The 22,255-nt window shown below is 41.7% G+C and overlaps 2 protein-coding genes across 3 annotated transcripts in view; one reads left to right on the top strand and one right to left on the bottom strand.

Annotated features, from left to right (window-relative positions):
* LOC119436962 (collagen alpha-5(IV) chain-like) overlaps positions 1–16,565 on the top strand; it is an 86,376-nt gene extending 69,811 nt beyond the window's left edge. The window contains 6 exon segments of the mRNA XM_037704010.2: positions 152–296; positions 2,608–2,835; positions 10,301–10,513; positions 10,832–11,037; positions 13,451–13,537; positions 15,623–16,565. Of these exon segments, the coding sequence (XP_037559938.1) occupies positions 152–296; positions 2,608–2,835; positions 10,301–10,513; positions 10,832–11,037; positions 13,451–13,537; positions 15,623–15,886 (1,143 nt within the window). The 3' untranslated portion in view covers positions 15,887–16,565.
* The window catches only part of LOC119436963 (chitotriosidase-1), a 42,376-nt gene continuing 36,083 nt past the window's right edge, over positions 15,963–22,255 (bottom strand). For both annotated transcript variants that reach the window (XM_037704012.2, XM_037704011.2), the window contains one exon: positions 15,963–21,082. In XM_037704012.2, coding sequence (XP_037559940.1) covers positions 20,933–21,082 — 150 coding nt within the window. In that variant the 3' untranslated portion in view covers positions 15,963–20,932. The remainder of the gene's footprint in view (positions 21,083–22,255) is intronic.

Below are 22,255 nucleotides of genomic sequence, written 5' to 3' on the forward strand. Positions count from 1 at the left end.
TTTCGTGCGCTGTCGCTGAGGCAACGTATGGCGCGCCGCCGTGAGCGCCATCTCGTTTCTCTAGAACAAACTGCTCCGCGAAAAGGGTCAATACTAGAGAAGAAAACCAGCGCACTCGTGTTCACATTCGTGGGTGTCCCTCTCAACTCAGGGACAAGACGGTCAACGAGGCTACAAGGGTGAAAAGGGGGCACCTGGAGAATCGGGATTCCCCGGTTTCCCTGGACTCAAAGGCGAAAGAGGTGACTCCGGCTTCCCCGGACCTTCTGGAAGGCCCGGAATAAACGGAACAAAAGGCAAGTGCTTAGTTCGTTGCAAATAATTTAGTATCTTGTACCGCAAAAGCAAATGAACTATCGTGGCACTTACTACGCTTCTGCGTGCAATGGTTGCGTATGACATTGAGCGCAACTAATGCGGCACGTCGGCTGCAAAAAAAAAAAAAAAAGAAAGGAAGGAAGAAAGAAAGACAGAAAAAGAAAATACTAAGAATGCTATTAAAGGTGTGTCGGAGTGATTTTAGATAAGATCATGCAAGAAGGGTTTTTTTTATGGCTATTTAATTACATTCGATAATTTCTTACGACGAACCGCATATGCTGTTATTCTAATAACTGCTATATTCTATTATGTGGAGAGCAGCGGTGTCATTACGTATTATTAAACTTGATGGTATCGAATTTCGTGTCATCATTGTTCGGTCCGTAATATACGAGTATTCGCTGCCATCATCATTCGATTCGTTTCAAAAATCTCTATCCTTACGATCTATACCTCAGCGATTTATGTGCTGTGGCCCGGTGACTCTTAATAACGGATCCACGCATCTTTTCGCTCTGAAGACCATTGCTGAAGTACTAAACATATAGACAGCGAAAAGCAGCGTTTTCGCGGACTTCTACGTTTCGAACGAAGTTATGTTGCTGTATGTTCCATTTGTATGTTATACAATCTTACTAACATAGTGCGATACGAAGTTCAGGGAGGATTGTGTTGCTTCCAGAGCAGTAAACTTTATAAAAAAAACGTTAAACTTGGCCCACAAGATGTATTTCCTCCAATTTATGCACTCATAATGCAATGAAATCTACAAGCTAGAAAACGGAAACTTGCCTTTCGCATTATTCATCCCTCTCGCATTTTCCATCTGAAGCTAATTGAGCAACATATACAGGGTGATCATTTTTAAGTTCTACAGAATTTTTAAAAATCGCCTGTGGCAGATAGCATAATTTTTATTGTTGAGCTAGGTTATTCGAAAAGGCGGACATTACTAGCACGAGAAATCAAAACACATATTCGACGAATTACCAAAAAGTGACAAATTAACTTATTCATTAGTAATCTTACGGATCATATTGCAGCTTAAGAATTGTAGCCAGTGAGTTCACAAGGTGTATCCACTTGAAATAAATTTCCAGGATGACACCAGTTTCGAGATATTATTGCCCAAGGTCCGGGACAAAATACATGGGCGTTCCCGTTACTTTCATGCTTCAATTACTAAAAGAGCTTTATGTTAAAAAAATAAGTGGAACAACAGTGCATTTTTACGGCGAGTTTGATGGCGCATATCAACAAACTGGTGTGAGTATGGAAATTAATTCTAAAAGGATACGCCTAACAAGCTCGCCGGCTACAATTCGTAAATTGCAATATGTGCCGTAATGTAATCAATAAGGAAGTTAATTAGTGAACTTTTGTTAATTAGCTGAATATGTGTTTCGATTTCTCGTGCAAGTAATGTCCGCCTCTCTGAACAATCCAGCTCAAGGACTAGAATTATGTTAGCTGCAACAGGCGATTTTTAAAAATTCCATAAATATTAAAGATGGTCACCCCGTATATACGGATGCACGTTCAGCCGGTAGAATATAAAGCCGTCCAGGCTTCAATAAATCTTAAATGTGAGAAACTTTTGGCACAGATTAATAAAAGAATGCTCCGTCCAATTCTTCAACTCTATTTGTGTGCTCACGATCATGACAGAAAACGTGTTGTAGAATTTAATGGTGTGTTGGCTAGAGTTCGTCGAAATAAGCCTTTCTGCATGACCACGCGCGTACGTAGAGCCCGAGAAGCTCGCCTTTAGGGCACAAAATTTGCATTTCCTATTACAAAAGCAATACAGCGAAAGCTTGAGCAAATCAATATTAACGTTGGCTGAAATCATAGCCTCGAAAATATTGATACGGAACAGCCGCCACAGTGGGGCTGCACTGAGGAGAAGGAAGACGACGGGATCCCGCTTGATATAGCGTCGCCATTTTGGCCTCCGTTAGCCTTCCCTATAAATAAAGTGTAAATAGCCTTGGGCTACACGTAACATTATTTGCTGGAGGTGCGGGTAGGTGCGGGTTTCGTCTGTTTTTGTTTCGGTTGTGCTTTTGCAGCCGTTATCCCTCCCAGCGCCCCGGAAATCTCCTTTGTCTGAATTTACTTGTTCTCAGTATTTTTCTTCATTGAGAAGAAAATAAATCGGGGAGTACTTCTCGCCGTATGTTGGCAACAGCTACTCATTTTCGCTTGGTCATTAAATAAAAGCAATGCCCACGACACGGTCACTCTTATAATTACAAATGCGTGGCCGTTTAACGACACGTGCAGGTGCTAAAGGACAACGTGGCAGCTCCGCTCCGAGCGATTTTCAGCAGACGCCTCGAGGTATCAAAGGAGACGCAGGCTTCCCAGGAGCCAACGGATTGCCAGGCCTTCCCGGCGACCAAGGCTTCCCGGGAGTCAACGGCGAACCGGGAGACTATGGGCTTCCGGGATTCCCGGGACTTCCAGGCTACTCCGGCCCCCGAGGTCTCCCCGGCGACGAAGGATTCCAAGGCAGGTCTTTTGACCACCATCTGGATGCGCACGCAATGATCGTGATGTCACTGCTCTTGCTATTGCCTGCGGAATTGGACGCTATGATGCGCCGAGTAAGAGAGTCAATTTCAATGGAAACGGATTTTCTTCGCGCTTGCTTTGCTGGCCGGTAGTGCGAATAGTGGTCAGCTTCAGCAACCTGTGCGTTCGTACGAAGTAACCACTCGAAAGGTCCTCAGCGAACCACGATGGCGCACATCCTCGTTTTGTGCCGAGAAAACTGCGTACGCTACAGCGTTTAATGATGCATTTCAACCAGTATCAATAATGGTCATCTTTCATGCATCACGCGTACCCTGGCTTTGTGTGCCTCGTAATTCCAAGTCAGTCACGTTTACACGTATACCATCAGCATTAAGTTCAAACGCGAACAAGTCGATAACGACTACAAGGCGTTCTTGCGTTTCCATGGATTTGCCCTACATTCGTAACAGAGCCTTAATTGAGGATACGAAACGTACACTTGGGACTATACTACGCTCAAAAACTGGCTACATACGGAGGGACTGCACATAGCAGGCTCCCGCAATTAGGCGTACATAACATGCGTTCTGGTGTTGTTGTTGTTTTTTTTTTTTTTCTGTTCGCGTTTCAACTTATGCTGACGTTACGTCCGTGAGAAATATGGGAGGGAATACTAACTATAATTCGTTTTCAGACAATGATTTCTCGTGACGTGCGGATTCGAGCCTGACATGAAAATATGCAGCAGGTAGCTTTACGGCTGAATATTTCGCCTCCATGAAACACCTTGCAAAACTTTTGAGCCACTAGCCGCTATGGCCTCTTGAATGCTGCAAACTTTGGCATGCTCCCTGTCGTAATGATCACGAAGAGGAGTTAGGTTAAGCGCTGCAGGCTGCGTTAATAACAGGAGCGAAACCTGCAGGTTGTAGGAAATGGGTGCACTCTAATAGGTTGCAATTCTCAGTGAGGAACACGAAGTACATCTCAAAAACCTTTTTAATGAAACCTTCATTAATCATAGGTGTTAATCATAAGTATTAATCATCTCCTGGTAAGTGTTACCGGGAGATGTGTTTCAGAATTATCTTTCAAGTTAAACACGTATACATAAAAACCAAGAAAATGAGCAAAGGAACAGCCGTTCGGAAGAGCACCGCACGTGTCAAGCAGAGGTTGTGGGTTCGGCTCCCACAGGAGGGAAAGTTGTCTTATCTTCCATGCTCGTTTCTTTCTTTATTTATTAAAAGATCGTGGCAAATATAATTCTCACAGCTAATTGAGTCACCAATTCAGTTAAAGAGACAGTTCATTTTCCCCTATGCGTTACTTGGCTTGATTCTCTGTTGGCTTTATATGGTTATTGACAAGCGATTACAGAGCTTAATCAACTGTATTGTTTTTCAGAACCACCGTTCGTCATTATGCACCTTTTATGCCTTTTTTTAATTTTAGGAAGGTTAGAAAACCGCTCAAAGATAATTTTTATGTGCATTTTCCTCAACGTGCTCATCTCCTGCAATAGTTATCGCGCAATATCTTAATTAATTTGACTCCAATTGTTACTCGATCTACATAATTAACGAGTTAGAATGCGCCTAGAGCCTAGAGGTTGACAATTCTGAATGCTTGAATTCCGGGCATCTTCTGAAATGCTCGCTCCTTTTTCAGATGCTGTACCAGATATAATGGCAACAAATGCAGATAATTTCACCATACACGCAATGAAGAGTATAATGTGCAAAATTCCGTTACTTTATGACAAAGTACGCAAAACGCTCTGCGCAAAACGTGGAAACGAACGGTTGTAGCGCCCTCGAAAAAAAAAAGCGTCCCCGACTTCGCATTTTTTTTTTCGACAAGCGAAAAAAAATGCGAATAAACCGAAGCTGTATTTACGAGAATTTAAGTTTCTTTACCTCACCGACATAGCCTTCACCCATGTGTGAAAATTTAACTTTACGATTTTTGTTGTTATTCGAACCGAACGCTTGCGTCAGATGAGTTTTCCATTGCCCTCTAGCTGAAAACTTGCGTGATCCTTTTTTGTACGTAAAGCGGAACGTCAAACCATAACTTTCATAGCAAGTGGTTTCGTTCTTCGTATAAAAAAAATGCGGTTTTTCGACCAGCAGCTCCCTAATTAAGCTCGCTTTCGAACTCCCGCGTAAAAAGCGCCTTCCACGGGATCTTAATTCGCAGCAAAGCGCTCGAGATTATCACGCGAACTTCACAACATGCACTCGTGCAAAAAAAATATGGCGTCGCTTACCACTGATGTGGTACATGTGATAGTCATGCGTCTTTCTGCGCATGCCCACCGTCTTTCACCACTGCCGCCGCGCCTTATTTTTGTTGGCGTGAATTCAGCGCTGCTGCACTCTGCGACTCTCAGCAGCGTTCACAATGCGGCGCGCGCAACAGCACGCTGCGTCGCAAGTGGCGTAATCAATGGGGGCACAGCAGCAGCAACAAGTTCCAGGGATCTATACACACACCCCAAACACACCCCCCCCCCCCCAAAAAAAAAATATTCCGGACCAACCCCTCCCCCTCCTCTTTCAGACAGGCAATCATCCCGGACAAAAAATTACGCTGAACCCATGCACTGTGGTAATCTCTTTCAGAAATATTTACTCTTTACTGAGGTGTACGCTACGTGGCCTTAATTTTGAGGTGCAATTTTGATGTTCAGCGCGCAGACGACTTTGCTACAGTGCGACCTGCAGAGAGTGGAGAATCCTTGAGGTCGCGGTAAACGCTTGCGCGTGAATGAGATGCGAGATTCATGTTTGGTCTTTCTGTTTTTCCACTTTTAAGTCAACGTATTCGTATGCGCAATACGTACAGTACGAGCACTATCACTGTACTTAGTGGTAAAATTGACAATGTGGCACATTGCTCTCGTTATCGTTAAGCTCCGACCGACTATAGACTGGGGAATGAGTAGAATTTACTGACGGTATCTTGGAGAGCTGGCTTCACAGCAAGCACTGCTAATGCTTGCGTGCGAAGTCGAGACAAAAAGAATGTTCCCTGCATTGTCATCAGCTGCATTGAAGATACTGCTTCTTCCTGTAGGACAGGCTGTATACACCTTGAACAGGCTGTATAGCACAACCCCCGTAGCGGGTTGTGCTATACATATATTCACCAAACCGAACCAAGAAACGACGTTGGGTATTGTAGATACGTGCGGGGTGACATGGTGCAATTGTGTAGTTTGTGTAGTCCCAACTTTTTTTAATATAGTTATTATTTTGTGAATGTGGCAGCCACGGTTGGCCTAGTAGCTAGTTTCTTTGGATATTGTATGTACCGGATTGTAGCGGACGTGTAGCATATATACTTTTTAAATGCGAATCATTTCTAAGCAATCATATACCACTTTGAGAGTATCTATCTATATATCTATCCGCCTACGTCTTGGTGCTCTCATGGTCGTTTCGTTAACTTGGTAGGCTCCCCGCACACTCGAATCCCACGGGGCGCGGGATCTGCCGGCTTCTTTTTTTCTTTTTCTTTTCTTAGTTATATTTTAATTGTATTGTTTAAGGTATATGGCTTCTCCGTGCCTATTGTGCTTGGTTTTTTTTTTTTTTTTTTCTCGTGCAAAGTGATATTGTACTTAGTTTTGAAAACGTCTGCACTTTGTTCTTTCAATAAGACTAGTAGATTGAGAACTTGCTTCACTTTTTTCTGCATAGAAAGAAAGAATAAACTTTGTGCAATCAAATGAAAACTCTAAACGCTGTCCCTTATGTTCTTGCCATTTTCAAATGTGGTGACAGAATGCCATGGGTGTTTAAATATAGTACTGAATTTATAATCACAAAAAAACTAGGCACACATTTCGGCCTTCTATATACAGCGCTCGTTCGTGCCTGCCTGTCTCCACCTTCGTTGTAGTATTGTTTGCGCAACAACATCAGCTCTACATGCACCAACAAGGACGAACTCCATTGTAAGATGTGGTTTAATATGCTTGCTGAAAAGGTTAATTAGTGTACTTCTGATAATTAGCAGCTTTTCCGTAACCACTTGTTGAAAAAAGCGTTAAGCCTTAATTAAATAAAACAACGTGGTAAAAAGAGCGCTAGCTTCTTGAACCTATTTTTCTTGCTTAAAAAAAAGATAAGCAATACTTCGTATTCACCCCCCCCCCCCTCCCCCGCGCGTTCTGGTAAGACCCCCCGCCCCCCGAAGTCGAAATTCTGTATAAACCCCTGCCAACAAGAATGTCCTGACAGCGAACTCAGTTCAGCACCGGTACCGAAACCTAAACATACAGGTCAGTTCCCGCTAGACGACACAACGCCTGCACACTCGGCGCCGTGACGTCAGGCTGTAGTTGGACCGACAGCCGTACAGTCAAGCTCAAACAAAAGTGGCGCTGCGAGCGCCGCTCGCATGACGTCATGGCAAGGATTTGCGCTTGTCGTCTGCTACATTTCGGGCTGCGTCCGGGCGCCTTCTGCAACGTTTCCGTTTGTTCGCTCTCGTTCCCTGTGCTGGTACACTTATGACAGTCCTCTCAAATATATTTTGGCAATGTCTTGATTTGTCAAAATCTATTGAAAGAGCCAACAAGAGACAACAATATATTTCTCAAAGGCAACGTTACAGTGCAGGCCAACGGAGGTCACTCCGGAGCGCTGTGGGTTTTTCATGCGCAGTTCTACACTCTGCATCGGTAGCTCACGTGGATAATAAAAGCATAAAGGCGAAAATATAGGATATAACAATTTAGTTAAGCGACCATACTTACCGTGGTGCAACAATCACGTAAGAAACGCTGGCTATATATGACTTCTACGACACTTATCTTGATTTTAACCCGCTAAATCTTCTTGCTCACGACGAGCTGTTCATTGGCGAAATATTGAATTTCGCATTTATTCACAGAAACGTTCAGCAGGACTAAACAATACAGCAGTATAGATTCTACCAGTGCCGTTTGCTTTTTGAACTGCTTCTAAAAATTAAGCCGTTCTTAACCAGTTAATTTTAAGCGACGGTAACTAACTGAGGCTGTAACTAAGGTAACTAATTGAAGCTAATTGAGGCTTTAAGCTGTTTGCCGCTCACAAAAAGGCATGGGCCAATAGTTATTGTCTTTTCAGTGCTACACGCTCTACTCCAACAATTTAGCGCTGCTTGTTGCTTGGGGAACCGTTCTGACCGATCTGCTTGGCGAAACTGACACAGCTGCTCGGCGCAACTTGTTGGGCGAAATATGCCTTTTAGACAATATGGCTGCAGCCAGCAAGAAGCCGAAGCTTCATTCTTTAGTGGTATGGGACACATAGAAAATATCAGCATTCACACAGAATGAAGTCAAAAATCAAGTCAATTCATATGAGGCTTGCATATATAGTGTCTTGTTTATGAGGGGGTATTTTATAGGCTGACGCAGCGAATAGTTCTCAGTTCGTATAATTAAACACCATTGTGGTTCGAGACATCGTCATGCAGATGGTAGTTGCGTGATGATGTTGCATGACAAAGCTGCCTCTTACACGCAGCCGAAGCTGCTCTCTAGTGCCTCGAGTATGTTATAGGCACTCCAATTGGCGCTGTAAAGGACTCCTTCATGGTTTCAATTCGAAGTTGTAGTGAACGGAAGGGTTTCACGTCACAACGTCATAATCTCGTCATAACGTCATAATGATTGTCGGTTGCTTCCATTGAGGGAGGTGTCTACCATATTGTCCATAAAGACCACTTCAGGCCACTATGAAACATTGCATGGCATGTAATGGCTTGGCTCTTGATCTTCACCACGAACCTTTTCCTTCAGGTGATTGCTATAGATACACGAAGCGCAGTCGTGTTAACAGCCATGTAGAATGCTTTTTCTGGGTGGCTATTTCGGAGAAAGTTTAAAGTAGTAGCAATTTTTTTTCCGTAAAACATGCGCGCCTAACTCTTGTTTGTACGCATTACTGCAGTACCCACTTTGAGTAGAACAACTCAACAGAGCAATAAGAAGTTTGATGAAAGCTTCGCAGGCAGTATCCTATTCTAACATACTGATTAATATATAAAGTCGACACCAAATACCAATATTGCTGTTCAGTGTAAAACGAAATGTCTGCCATAACTAAGTACTAAAGGAATGTGAAGTTTAGAGCGAAGCGTCGTACAATTCAAATTTTCCATACTGAATTTGCAGACATTGTTTTTACGAAACATTTATAAACAGACACGGCGCACCTCTGCTTTGCAAAAGCAGTAACCCCTGCAACTCTATACAGCTTCGATATCCAAGCAGCAAATTTTCACGATTCACTCAGTTGCAAAAGAGAGACTGCACTTTAGGCGTGACAGCAGAAAGCAACCAAAACATCCTTTAGGTAGTACGGCTGACGCACCCCATTCGCCGAGCATGCACGGAGCGAGCGGTGTCCTGGCCGTGACGTCACTCGGGAGAGGGCGCCACTCCAACCTCTTGCCACTAACAGAGTTTCATTACTATGAAGCCACTCTAATGGTCGCGTCGACGTTTACTTCACGTCAGGCTTAGCAATGAAATCGTTGGACCAAGTATAGCATGACGTGACAGGACCAAGTGCACGTTCCCTATGTTATTAGGGGGAGCTGCCCAGGATTGATCCCGTCTAAAGCGTATTTTTTGTTGTTGCTGCTTATAACGATGCTTACCGCTTCTATGGTAACGTCCTCTGTTACCCACACAATCAAGTATACTTCCCATATGCAGGCTATCACAGCCTGCAAAAAAAAAAAAAAAAGAATGAGCGGGCTTCTCCTCGCTAGGCATCTTATTGTGGAGAAGCCAGTTTTAAAGGACGCTCCTTAGTGAACTATGCCTGCGCGCATCAGGCAGCTTTGGAGGTTATTCGTAGGCGTAATTATCTGGAAGATGATCATTGTTGCCACATAGATGGTATGAAGTTTGCTCACGTTAAGATTGAACAGGTTGCCATCACGGCTAAAGTTATTCTAAGCAGAACTTGTACTTGGAAGCGATAGAGAGGTATTTCATAAAATAAGGCCGAAAACGACAGACACAGGTAAATAAATAAATAAACAAACAAACAAACGAACAAACCAACAAATAAATAAAGAAATAAATAAATAAATGAATAATAAAGTCTTGCGCTTCGAAAATTGGGAGCACGTTAAAGAACCACTGATGGCTATAGGAATAACATGTAGCACTCCACTAACACCATTTCTCTTGGAAAGAATTTTTACATGAAGCTGCAGGCACAGTTACGTGTAAATGTTTAAAGTCACCACTTCCTACTGTCTCGACTGAAGGACGCGCGCGTGGGGAGCCAGGAAAGTTATCGATTTGCCTACCCGCTAACCCCATTTCTCCAGGTGCACACATTCTAATCCGAAGACTTGAATTGATTGGCTGCTCGCTGAATAACGAGACATCGCTTAACTATCAATTAGACACTAAACTACATCGGCGCACGCTTTCCAACAGGGCTGCCAGGGTTCCCCGGTCAGCCAGGCACACCGGGACGTCCAGGAAATCGTGGTCCTCCGGGTGGTCCCGCCAGGTCCCGAGGCTACTTCTTCACCAGGCACAGTCAAACTTCACGAGTTCCGGAATGCCCCAGGGGCACCCATCCGCTCTGGTCTGGCTATTCTCTCCTTTACATACTCGGCGATGAGAAAGCCCACGGCCAAGACTTGGGTGAGCTTCATTTCTCGTTATTGTCATCGGCACACAAGAACCGAATGACGTGAACTTTGGACATCCTATGGGTGACCTGCAGTTATATGGCAGTGTAGATGTTTATGTGCCTATTCACAGTGGCCTGCGGTCGGTGCTCCGGGTGTTCGTCCTCCGTACCGGTGCCCACGCAGTCGCTTGAAAGTGTTTCCCGAGATTAAGTGCTTTCGCACATACTTGTCGGCAGCTACAGGCTGTCATGAAATTCAATTTACTAGGCAGTAAGCTAGGCATCCAAGTCACAAACCACCCTGATTGCCTTCGATCTAAAACTTTCAGGAAGTGCCGGAAGCTGCTTGCGGAGATTCAGCACGATGCCATTCCTGTTCTGCAGCCTGAATAATGTTTGCAACTTTGCATCAAGGAACGACTACAGCTACTGGCTCAGCACTCCGGAACCAATGCCTATGGCAATGACACCAATCGTGGGAAGAGACATCCAGAAATACATCAGCCGATGCAGTGTCTGCGAGTCTTCCACCCAAGTACGTGAACCTATGAACGCATTCCTCGCCCCCGAGCTGGAGCGCCACGCACAACACAATGTTTTCTTACGAGATCAAATACGTGCAGAGTATCCATGCTGTTCTGAGATCAGATATGTACTGCCACTTGCAAACAAATGGCACCACCATGAGTTTACACTATTAATACCAGCACTGTACTCGTAACTAAGCATTTAAAACTTGAAAATTTACCGTGCCTATAGTTCAATCACTGATGAATACAGTCATTAATATTAATTATTAACAAAACAATTATTAACAAAATTCACACTATTACTAGCTGAAGATTACCTTCACTCCACACTCGTTTCTATTCCAGAATATATGCGCTATACAATTACCGCAATGAACAACATACATGCAATGACAAGAAGGGAGATATCACAGGCTGCAAAACAAAGTCAAAGCCCTGTAAATGGTGATGACTGGACAGCGCGCGCTATACCTTCACTTATGCTTGGGCTACGCGCACCGCTGTTCAAGTTTCATTTGATGCTGACAGTACAAAGGAAGAATTGCTGTCCTTTATGAACTGCGAGCTCAATAAACAAAATTTAGCCAAACTAGTGGACCATCAGTCCATGAAGCCTCCTGCCACTGATTTTTGCACTGTTTATTTGCCACTGTGAAAATGAAGCATGTAACAGAAAAGTCATTAACTTGGGACTCGCAGACACATCACAATGCCAGTGTCTGTGGCTGACAGAACATACTTATTCAAGTGCGGGTTCACAAACAACAGCAGGCTGTACACGTTTGTCAGCCATATCAGGAAAATAGTACTGATGCCCAGTGAGTTGCTAGTATAAAAAAATAGACTGCAAAATAATACCTCTGAGTAAGATTCTTACATTATCAAGCAAATAGTAAAAGGAATATTTTTTTAATGTGTCACAATAAATATGCAGGTCACAATAATAAATTAAGTTGGGCTGCTTGTGACAAAAAAAAAAGATTACAAACTCTGTGTAACATCAAAAGTACTCACCTGTAACAACTTAAAAAGAATTCTTTACTTTTGTGCTTCAAGATTTGTAAAAAAAAAAAAAAAGCATATCACTAAAAAAAAACTATCTAAGAGCGTCAGTGTACACTGTAGAGATAACAGCTAAAGTACTGCACTTGGCCTTGACAAGTCTAAGTAACGACTTAAAAGACCAGCTTGAGTGAAGCCCCTTCAACGCAAGAGTATGAAAATTATTTCACTGTTCTGAGAAGCCATAAAGCTAGCTGCATATTTCTGACACAGCACAGCTTACCAAATTCTAATCATGTTTTTTTTTTTTTTTTCAGTGAAACAAAGCTCAAAAAAATTAAATACTGCTGGCAGCACTGAAGCAGCAGCCATTATGCTCAAGAGAAACACTATTTAATGCCAGAAACTTTAATAACCCCCCTTCCACCGCAAAAAAATGTGGAAGCAGATTTCACAACTAGCCATAAAAATGCAGCAAAATTTATGTAATAAAAATGTATAAAACATGTTTATTTGCAATAAGATTGGAAAGTTATGGCAGTACACATGTATATATGCCACAGTGAAAGGAGTGAACAGAATTGCACAAGACAGAATAGATAACATTGGTGATAACTATGTAAAAACAAAGGTATCAACAAGCCTGGTTAAGAAGCAAGATTTACAATTTAATAAAGGCATGGTAACAACAACAACAGTAAAAACATTAAAGTCAGAGATAAAATTTCACAACCTGAGGCGGGTGCACACAATCGGTATAAACAGTATAGACTTCCTAAAGAACTTGTGCCAATAAAATCCATAAATCATCATCATCAGACTTCTTAAAGAATCAGCACTGAATTCATAACAACTCAATTCAACATGGTGCAATTCTAACAATTGTCAATTCTAACATGGCGGTGTTTTTAGGCGAGTGCCCACATTATTCTTTGGCAAAAGTGAAAGATTAACGCATTCTTTAATCACCGACACCACCACAGCACTGGCTACAGGTATACAGTTTGGTACTTTGCAGCAGTGACAAAAACAGCTCATGTGGCATGAATTGCAAAGCTACGAAATCTGCACAACTGGTTCAATATACATCTGAAGTTTGGCTTATAAAGTACCCTGAGGGACATATAAGTTATTTGGGTCTTTGAACATTTTACACTGTTGATGCAATATTAAGAGCCCACACACGCCAGGTTACATAGAGAAAGACACTCATTCGATGATAAGTATGTAAATAGCAAGTTTCATTTTATGACTTAGTCCCATTTGGTTGCGTGTCATGTAAATAATTCGCTATTATATAGATTAAGAAGCAAATTGCTTCCTATGACTTGGTCCCATTTACTTACACAAAGCTAACAAAATACCCATATAAAAACTTATTCATTTCCTTGTGTTTTGCTATTTCCTCACAAACAGGTCATAGCCATACACAGCCAGACTCTGGAAGTACCAGAGTGCCCTGAAGGCTGGGACGGCGTTTGGTCTGGCTACAGCTTCTTCATGGTAAGTAGGACACTGGCTTTGCTAGCAGTGACCCGCCGTGGTTGCTCAGTGGCTATGGTGTTGGGCTGCTGAGCACGAGGTCGCGGGATCGAATCCCGGCCACGGCGGCCGCATTTCGATGGGGGCGAAATGCGAAAACACCCGTGTACTTAGATTTAGGTGCACGTTAAAGAACCCCAGGTGGTCCAAATTTCCGGAGTCCCCCACTACGGCGTGCCTCATAATCAGAACTGGTTTTGGCACGTAAAACCCCATAATTTAATTTTTTTTAATTTTTTTGCTAGCAGTGAAAGGAGGGCTGGAGACTGAGGTGGCATTAGTCATAACGAAGAATTACAGTGGGTTGCATCAAAACTATTCGAGCGGGCAGTAGTGTGTCGAGCTCTGGCCCTAGGTATCCCGAAGCCAATTAAGTGGAATAGAACATTACTGCTCGCTTTCTTCTGCAGTTACACGGCAATTAACAACTCGGCACAATGAGCAACAAAAAAAAAATGTTGCTGAACTATACAGGACACAAAGTAAACAGAGTATCTTTCGTGTTTCTAATATTGCAAACAAATGACGAATAATGCATTCTTCGTTGTTATACAAGCATAAAGCCTAAAGCATGAAACATAAAGTAAGAGAGTAAGCAGTGTGTACTAAGTAAACTTCAAAATAAATTGAAGAGTACAACAGATTCTTTAACTCCTCCCATGCAATGAACAAGCTGGGTTTGTCCGTGTTTGTAGTAAAAATGGCCAAGGGTGATCCAATACAGTACTTTTCAATTTTTGCAACGTTCATTGTATTGTTGGAAATACATTTCATTCTCTTGTAGAGCACTGTTAAACTTGACTTTTGCAATAACTGATTGAAGTTTTTCATATGTAAACACTTCAAATATTGTCCACATTCGTTTTTGTAAAGGATACCACAGAAAAAATTTGGCCATTTTTGGTCAGAATTCAGTATAACAGCACGGCACAGAAGACGTTATGCATAGCGTTATCTGCTGAAATTACAACAGGGAACTCCAAAACTGCGACTGTTCAGCTACGATGGGAGTGATGATTAATACATGGACTTGTCTAACCTTCATGCTTGTGGTATAGGAGATTCTTGTGGCTTTATTTACTACACTTTATGTGCCTTTATTGGGCTAAACCTTGCAGCCATCTTATGTTTCTAAATGCAGGAGGCAAAAAGACTGCACGCATGCATAATCATTACAAAATGTTGTGAAACAAGCACAATATTTTGTTGCAAATGATCAATTTTCATATCCACAACCCCCGTTTGAAGCCAGAAGTGTGAAGTGTAGGAAAATCCACACGTACTAAACATCCCTCCCATGCTGGCTGAAGCACCATGTGTGCAGCTCTCACAGATACTAGCACCAGAGTTCCCTCTAGTAATTTTTGTAGAAAGCTGTATAGGTTAATGTAGATGAAGGCACAAAGTTTCGCAATGCTTTGTAGTGAGCAATACAATACATTTGGGGTGAATTAACCAATGTATTAAGATCACTAAATGAGCATTCTAATTACTGCCCAAAAATTCGATGAATACGTTATAAGCTTTAAGCTTTTAAGACAAGCCACACACACACAAAAAAAGAAAATAACTGAGTTGTAAAGGAAACACTTCAAATTATTTGTAGAGCAGTGCCTCATCTGACTGAATGCAACTGAAGGTGTACAACAGTGGCTACTGTGATTTGCACAATACAGAAGCAGAGTTTTTATCCGTGAGTGCAAGCAGCCACATATATAATATGCTCATTTCATTTTCAGTGTTCTTACCTGAAACTTATAAAATTGCAAAATTAACAGTACCACGGGTGCTAAACGGGGCACGCACAAGTAATTACCTCCTAAGAAAATGCATGGTGGCTTTGTGCGCGCGTATAAAATTGTGCACTGCAAAAATAAACCTTTCTCGGTAGTTCGCGCTTTGTGTGTCATCTTGTCCTTCCTTTTGTGGTCGTTCCGTCTGCACTATAAGCCCAAAGATCATGAACCTACAAGCCCATATTTCCACTATCTTGATGCTATATAAAGGTTGGTCTATTTTACATAAGTTTCATTTTTGGGATTCCAGAACACTGACTCGGGAGCAGAGGGCAGTGGCCAGCCCTTGGTCTCACCAGGTTCCTGTCTTGAAGAGTTCCGACCTAATCCATTTATTGAATGCCATGGTCATGGCCGGTGCAACTACTACACTACAGCCTTCAGCTACTGGTTGGCAACAATTGAACGCCATGATATGTTCAGACCACCAGACCCACAGACGCTCAAGGCGGGTGATCTGAGAACACGAGTTTCTCGCTGCAAAGTTTGCAGGCGGCAGGTTATTGTCCCTTGAGCAAAATACTTTTTTTTTTCTGTGTTCAACTGCCTTGTTCACCAGCCTGACTTTTGCTGCAGCAACGAGATCAGAGAAAAAAAAAAAGAAAGAAAACTCAAGCTGAGGGTGGCTGCTTTTTAAAGAACACAGCAAAATTGTTTTGTTGAACTTGTTAGTTTCATGTTAACTTACACATAAAGGCCTTGTGTTGCTTATGTTCCTTTGTTCTGGCATTTATAGTGCTCGTAAAAACTGCCAGCGAGTGTGCATGCATTAAAGCCAACAGTCAGATATGTTGCGTACTATGTGTTGTAGCAAAAGCCTTTTCATCGGAGGAAGTTGAAGCTAGTCACACCGTAACTTTGCTGCACCACTGGTTACGTAAAGGAGTGACGAAAAGTGCAAGAAAGCCAATATGTATGTAAATATTAAGCCTGCAGGAGATCAAGACAAAGCGGGCCATCAGTCTAGATGCTGAAAATGTGCCAGCAATCAAGCAATGGCATTAGTGTGTTGCTGACATTTTCTTCTTCTTTGTGTGCGTCTGACTGTCAACACTGCCAATTAGCTGTTTACAGTAGAAGAATGCAAGGCATCATTCACCACTTTTGTTCTTCAAGAAAATTCCTTTTTGTTGTTGATTCTTGTGCTATATTCTGCATATTTGTTAATAAAACATTTCAAAGTCCCTGTGCAATATATGCTTCACATGATATGACTGAAGGTTATAATTTCAGTATTAAGTTCACAGTATCAAAAATACTTTTGCTAATCACTCAGCATAATAAAAGACTCCTGAGCAAACACCACTCGTGGTTTTATTACTAAGATTTTTCTAATGAAGTGAATTTTGGTCCCTGTAAGCCAGGTACTCACTATGACCCCAAAGTTGGTTGCATACTTAAGTGTAAAGGTGGTGACAGATTTATTATTATGGCCTTGGAAATCCAAAAGAGGCACTTCATTCTGCAATTCCTGCTGCTCTAAGAACCATTACACACAGATGCATATAACAGCAGGTACTTTTGCACATTTCAAATCTGTGCTGAGACATTGTGATGCAATACAGCTACTGAACACACTATTTTCAGCAGTTTGAAAAGCCAAAACCATATAGGGACATGCGTTTTTCTCTTAAAATTGTAGAAAAAAAGGTATTGCACTTAGCGCTACGCTGTTCAGACTAAAATTTTGTGGAAAGATCGCATATTATGGTCCGATCTAGATCGTTCAATATAACACTTGGCACAGTTACCTGCCTGGTTTTGTTGCTTCGTCTATGGAGATGCTCTCTGCTGCGAAGGCGGTGCTAGCATAAACTTTTATTGCCACCTGTCGGCAGTTGCGAAAAGCAGCTGTTCCAGGAGAGTTACCATGTGTTCCAGAGGAGCGGGCAACACGCTCTGCTAGCCTCTTGTGGCATCTGCACATTATTTAACTGTTAATTCTAACTAACCCCTTGGCTATGATAAACGCAAATTTTCCAACGTCACTTCCTTCCTTAAACTACAACTTTACAAGGTGCTTTTTCGCCCAAAACTTGACATGCAACTTCTATCTGGGGTTTCACATTTGAACTTCCACAATTGGATCCGTACAGAACTCTGCTGCTTGATTTATTCTTAGCAACTATTTCTTCACTGCCAGCGTTGCTGGCATGAAGTCGACTTTGCTCCTATCAAACTTATCAGCGCGACGCTTATGCCTATTTCACGAAATTTTTTTATCATGATGTGCTCCACGATTTGCTTCTGTCTAGCTCATCGTATGCATCGAGGCACATAGACCATCGTCATAAGATGAAGTTGATTTCTTGCAGCCCAAATGCATTCTGTCACTCTTTTTGCCACAAACAATTAATAAGTGAAATAGTCTTCCTGAGTTGGTGGTTACCATTCCTGATAACCTGTTCAGATCAAGCCTAACAGATCATTTTAGTGGCATAACACAGTCTTACTCAAACCTGTGCTTTCTTTCCATAAAATTTTGTTTTGTTTCTTTTCTTCTCTTTGTACATTGTAAAAAACTGACATGTTCACAGAAATATAATCTGCTGTTAACATGTTGATTTGCTACTTGTGATTATGTTTGTTCTATTTCCCCTGTAATGCCTTCTTCAGGCCATGAGGGTAGCATAACTAAACAAATGAATAAACAAATAAAAATTACAGCATCACAGTGAGTAGAAAACAGCTAATAAAATTTTAGGATCCAGTAATAGATTAGGCAATAGCTGCTGTTACCTATGACACAAAGTGGGCCATGAGTAACATCTAAAACATATGATGCATATCATGCAAGCAAATGCAAAAATGGTCTCGTACTGACTGCTCAGGAAACAAGCACAGCACACTAATCCTTTATGGACGAGTGTTGCCTACAGCCAACATACGAGGAAAAAAAAATTCTTGCAGTTTTGGCATTGAGTACAAAGTTTCTAGCTAAATGTCTTCGGCCAACACTGAATGACAGGGAGCAAGTGGAATTTGTTGGCTTAGGACCGGAACCCAGGACGATGAAGAAGAAGTTAAAACCATGCCTCACTTTTGAAAGCACGGTCAGAGGAGACAGACCGATGCAAAACCTCCGGCTGCATTGTTATCATACACTTGATATAACGCAAATCAAATATACATCTATGGTTCACATATGACGAAAGCTGTCTACAAATTTCAAACGAAGCCATAGGTGGCTTGGGGTGAAGCCCACTTCGTTTTCTGCCTAGCGTTTCCCTCTATTGCTGAAAAAGTTACGTAAAATACTTTTTCACTTGGTTGAGTATGCTTATTTTCAATATGTTTTGCACATTTAGATGGAAAATAAACATTTTTCTTGGGTATTTATATGCCTTGTCTGTAAAGGGTTAACTATTTGATATTAGCATTTTACAATAATTCAAACTGCCTTTCTTTTTCGCGCTTTCTCACTAATGAACTGAGAGGTAAGAATAAATGTCCCATGCCAGCTTAATCCTCAAATTCTCATGAACAAAAACACAGTTTGCACCATAGTCTGCAGGATGTACAAGTAGGTCCATTAAAACAGGCAGGCAGCTGGCTAACATTTTGCAGGGGCTACAGCTGCTGATGCCTGCAGAAGCACTGTCAGTGCACTATGCTATTACACAGAGAAGATCCAGTGCCACCTTTTACATGCATCTTCTACAAAGCTGTTCATTTCCAGGTTTCAGACAGACGGAAATTCATTCATGATCTAACAATATGTGTTCCCTTTAACAATGGGTCAACCCGTACATAAGGTCACCTTTCCTTCATATTGCATATTACGGCAGCTTATACACATGTGAACTGTCTTAAAAAAGATATCGTACTGCACGTTTAACAACCAGCAACTTTTTCTATACTGCAGCAAACAACTACAGGATGCCCAATTCATTTATCTGCACAATGTGATCCTAAACAGCTTATCCAAAACAACTAAAACAAACAGTTCAGTATAGGATAATTTGACTTTTCACATAATTTAATTGTGTTGAAAGGCTGAGCATCTACACATTCATATACAAAAAGAAGCTGGTCAAATGGGCTTTGATATGTCCAATAAATTTTCGACAAACATCCATTAGGCAAGTGAAGTGGTAGCTATGCAGCTGAGCTTCTGCCTCATAAGAAGGAAGTACCAGGTTTCAATCCTGCTGCTGCCAATAACCTACGGTTTTCTTAATGGCTACAGATCTCCTTGGGATTGATTGATTTGATTTATTTATTTATTTATTTATTGAAATACTTATTTGGTTGGTTTATTGATTGATTGCACATTGAAATAAGTACAGTGTGCTGCCTGCTTCTCCACTATAATAAGTTGTTGTATAAATGACAAGTGATGATAGATGAAGCGCAACCTTTCAGCGATTTAGCAGTTTGCTACCAAACATAGGGCAGACACTTCAAGATAATCACTTTAAACAAGAAATAGAAAAAAAAGTGATGGTGTTGGTTTGATACTCTACCTCCGAGAAGTAAGCGTATTAAAAGGAGGCTCGACCCACTCTTCCTTAGGAGCCATAGGTGGTGGACATACGAGGATGTTGAGTTTCCCTTGTCCAACCACAGGTATTTTTGCTGATGAGCATCCACAGCAGTTGTTTGAATGCAGTCTGTGCTGACAAGTACCCACCATTAAAATAAGTACAAGCGAATCCTAGACCGCAACGCATTAAACAAAGACGACTCATTTTTAGTAAATGGATTTTGTGAAAAGGACATTTACCTCTAATTGAGAACACATTTTCTGGTTGTGTTTAAACTGTGGCTAAACTTCTCTATAGGGCAGATGTGCAGAACCACGTGAAATGTACTGTACTCTAGTGCACGGATACTTTTGAAAGCAACCAATGCTAAAGCAGATGACAAGTGCCTGCAGCATGTATGACAATGCCATGTCACCTTACTCCCTCTCGACACTATTCCACGCAACTTCATGCCAAAACGCACAACTTCATGCCAAAATATTAAGCTTTATGGTTCTGCTTGCACTCCAAGTTGTCCTGACTTCCACAGCTAAATTGAACACAGGACAAAGACTGACAGTGCCGTTAATTACTACATTATTAGTAAGTAGAACACACAAAACAGGTTTTCAATCTTGCAAGATCATTTACATAAGGCTCAATCCCAAATGCGAGCATTGACCACAATCAAAAGTCACTTCAAATAAATCTCCCCTTAATGCCTAGTGTCCCGAATTCACGACGTACCAAATAAACTCAGAGTCCACTTAACACACAAAAATTCTGGGCTGATTTCTGTCTTCATGTCTCGTCCGTAGGCAGCACTATCAATTAAAATTTTGAGCATGCTGAACAAGAAGTGAGGTGCACATCGAAACAACAAGCCTGGGGTCAACCACGTGCAACGTTACAATTTTCCATCGCTGATCGTTATTGCAGATGAGGCTGGCCGTAAACAAGAAATAGCTAGAAACAGCAGCAACACAAATGCCTTTAAATTTGTTTCCGCAAGAAAAACTCGTAATATACCACGTGCATAATTTTTCAGCCAACAGCGCACAGGATACAGCCTGTGTATACTATGTGGTTAACCCTCAGGCAGTTAACCCTTGCTCCACAACCTCTTTGATCTTCTTGTGGAGAGGAAACTGAACACCTTCTGGAGAAGTAGCTCCGGTGCAGTCATCACAGTTGAGACTAAATGTCATTATTCCTCCATAGCCTTCCGAAAGGATCCATTTGGCCTGCACAACAAAAAATGTAGTAGCATATATAAATGTGGATGCAGATTCCCATTCTGCAAAACTTGTAGGAAATAGTACTAAAGCAAAAGTAAACAAAATGCTGGTGTATGATGAAAGCACAACAGCTAGGGTTGCCACCTGGTCAGTTTCTGCTGGCACCAGCCAGTTTTTCTTTCCCGGTACCAGCCGCCAGTTGGACCCCTGCGCTGGCACGCCCTTTGCTAGTACTCCTTAAATCGGCACATTATAAGCTGCATCGCAAACGCTCCATCGGGTCATTTTCACATAGCAGACAACTAAATTCTCCCAAGAGGATTCATTACAAAACCTTTTTGCCATTGTGTTATCAAAAAGTTACACGAGACTGAACAGTTGATCCTTTACTGAGCTTTTAAACTTTGTTCTAAGGGTTGCATACAGAAGCAAAAAAAAATTTTTTTTAATGCATGTTCATCCATCTCTGTATTGGTGTTTTTTCTCAGCAAAGGTGGCAACACTAGCATCGGCTCATTAACTAAAAGGACTAACAATACAATTTTTCGTCTTGCTGTTTTGCTTTATTAGGTAGCTGTTAAGCCAGAAATCACTGTATGAAGTCTAAATTACCTCACAGTCCAGCAACAAATAACAATCTCATCCTTTAATGCAACCAGTTCAAAATAAGCCCTCATTGCAGTGCAATATGGTGTGCTATAAAAGACATCATGGTGAACTCAGCTGGTGATCAAGTGGTATTACCAGACACATGCCAGTCAGCCTAGTGTACTTGGCTCAGGCAACCACGAGAGAAGTTGACTCAGACCAAACCTTCACAGCAAAATACAAGTGCCCCCGACAGTTTCTTCTGCCATCAAATTGATCTTCTGCTTACCATGACCCTTCTTTGTACTCGATGCAAGATATCTGGACATTATCTGGACATTATTTAATGAATAATGTATTTATGTCCTTAAATCGAGGCAATATTTGAGTAACTGTCACCAGAGATTATTCTTTGTCCGATTTAAAATTAGTCGAACCCGCTTATAACGATTCCATTTAAACAATATATCGGATATAACAATTAACAGCCGATGCACCGTCAACTTTTGTATGTGTTCTAAGGTAAAATAAACCGCTTACTACAATGTTCCCATGTCACGTCGGCTATAACAATTAAATCTGGCTACTGCG

This window comes from Dermacentor silvarum, chromosome 1, assembly GCF_013339745.2.
Source record: "Dermacentor silvarum isolate Dsil-2018 chromosome 1, BIME_Dsil_1.4, whole genome shotgun sequence".
Taxonomy (NCBI): Eukaryota; Metazoa; Arthropoda; class Arachnida; order Ixodida; family Ixodidae; genus Dermacentor; species Dermacentor silvarum.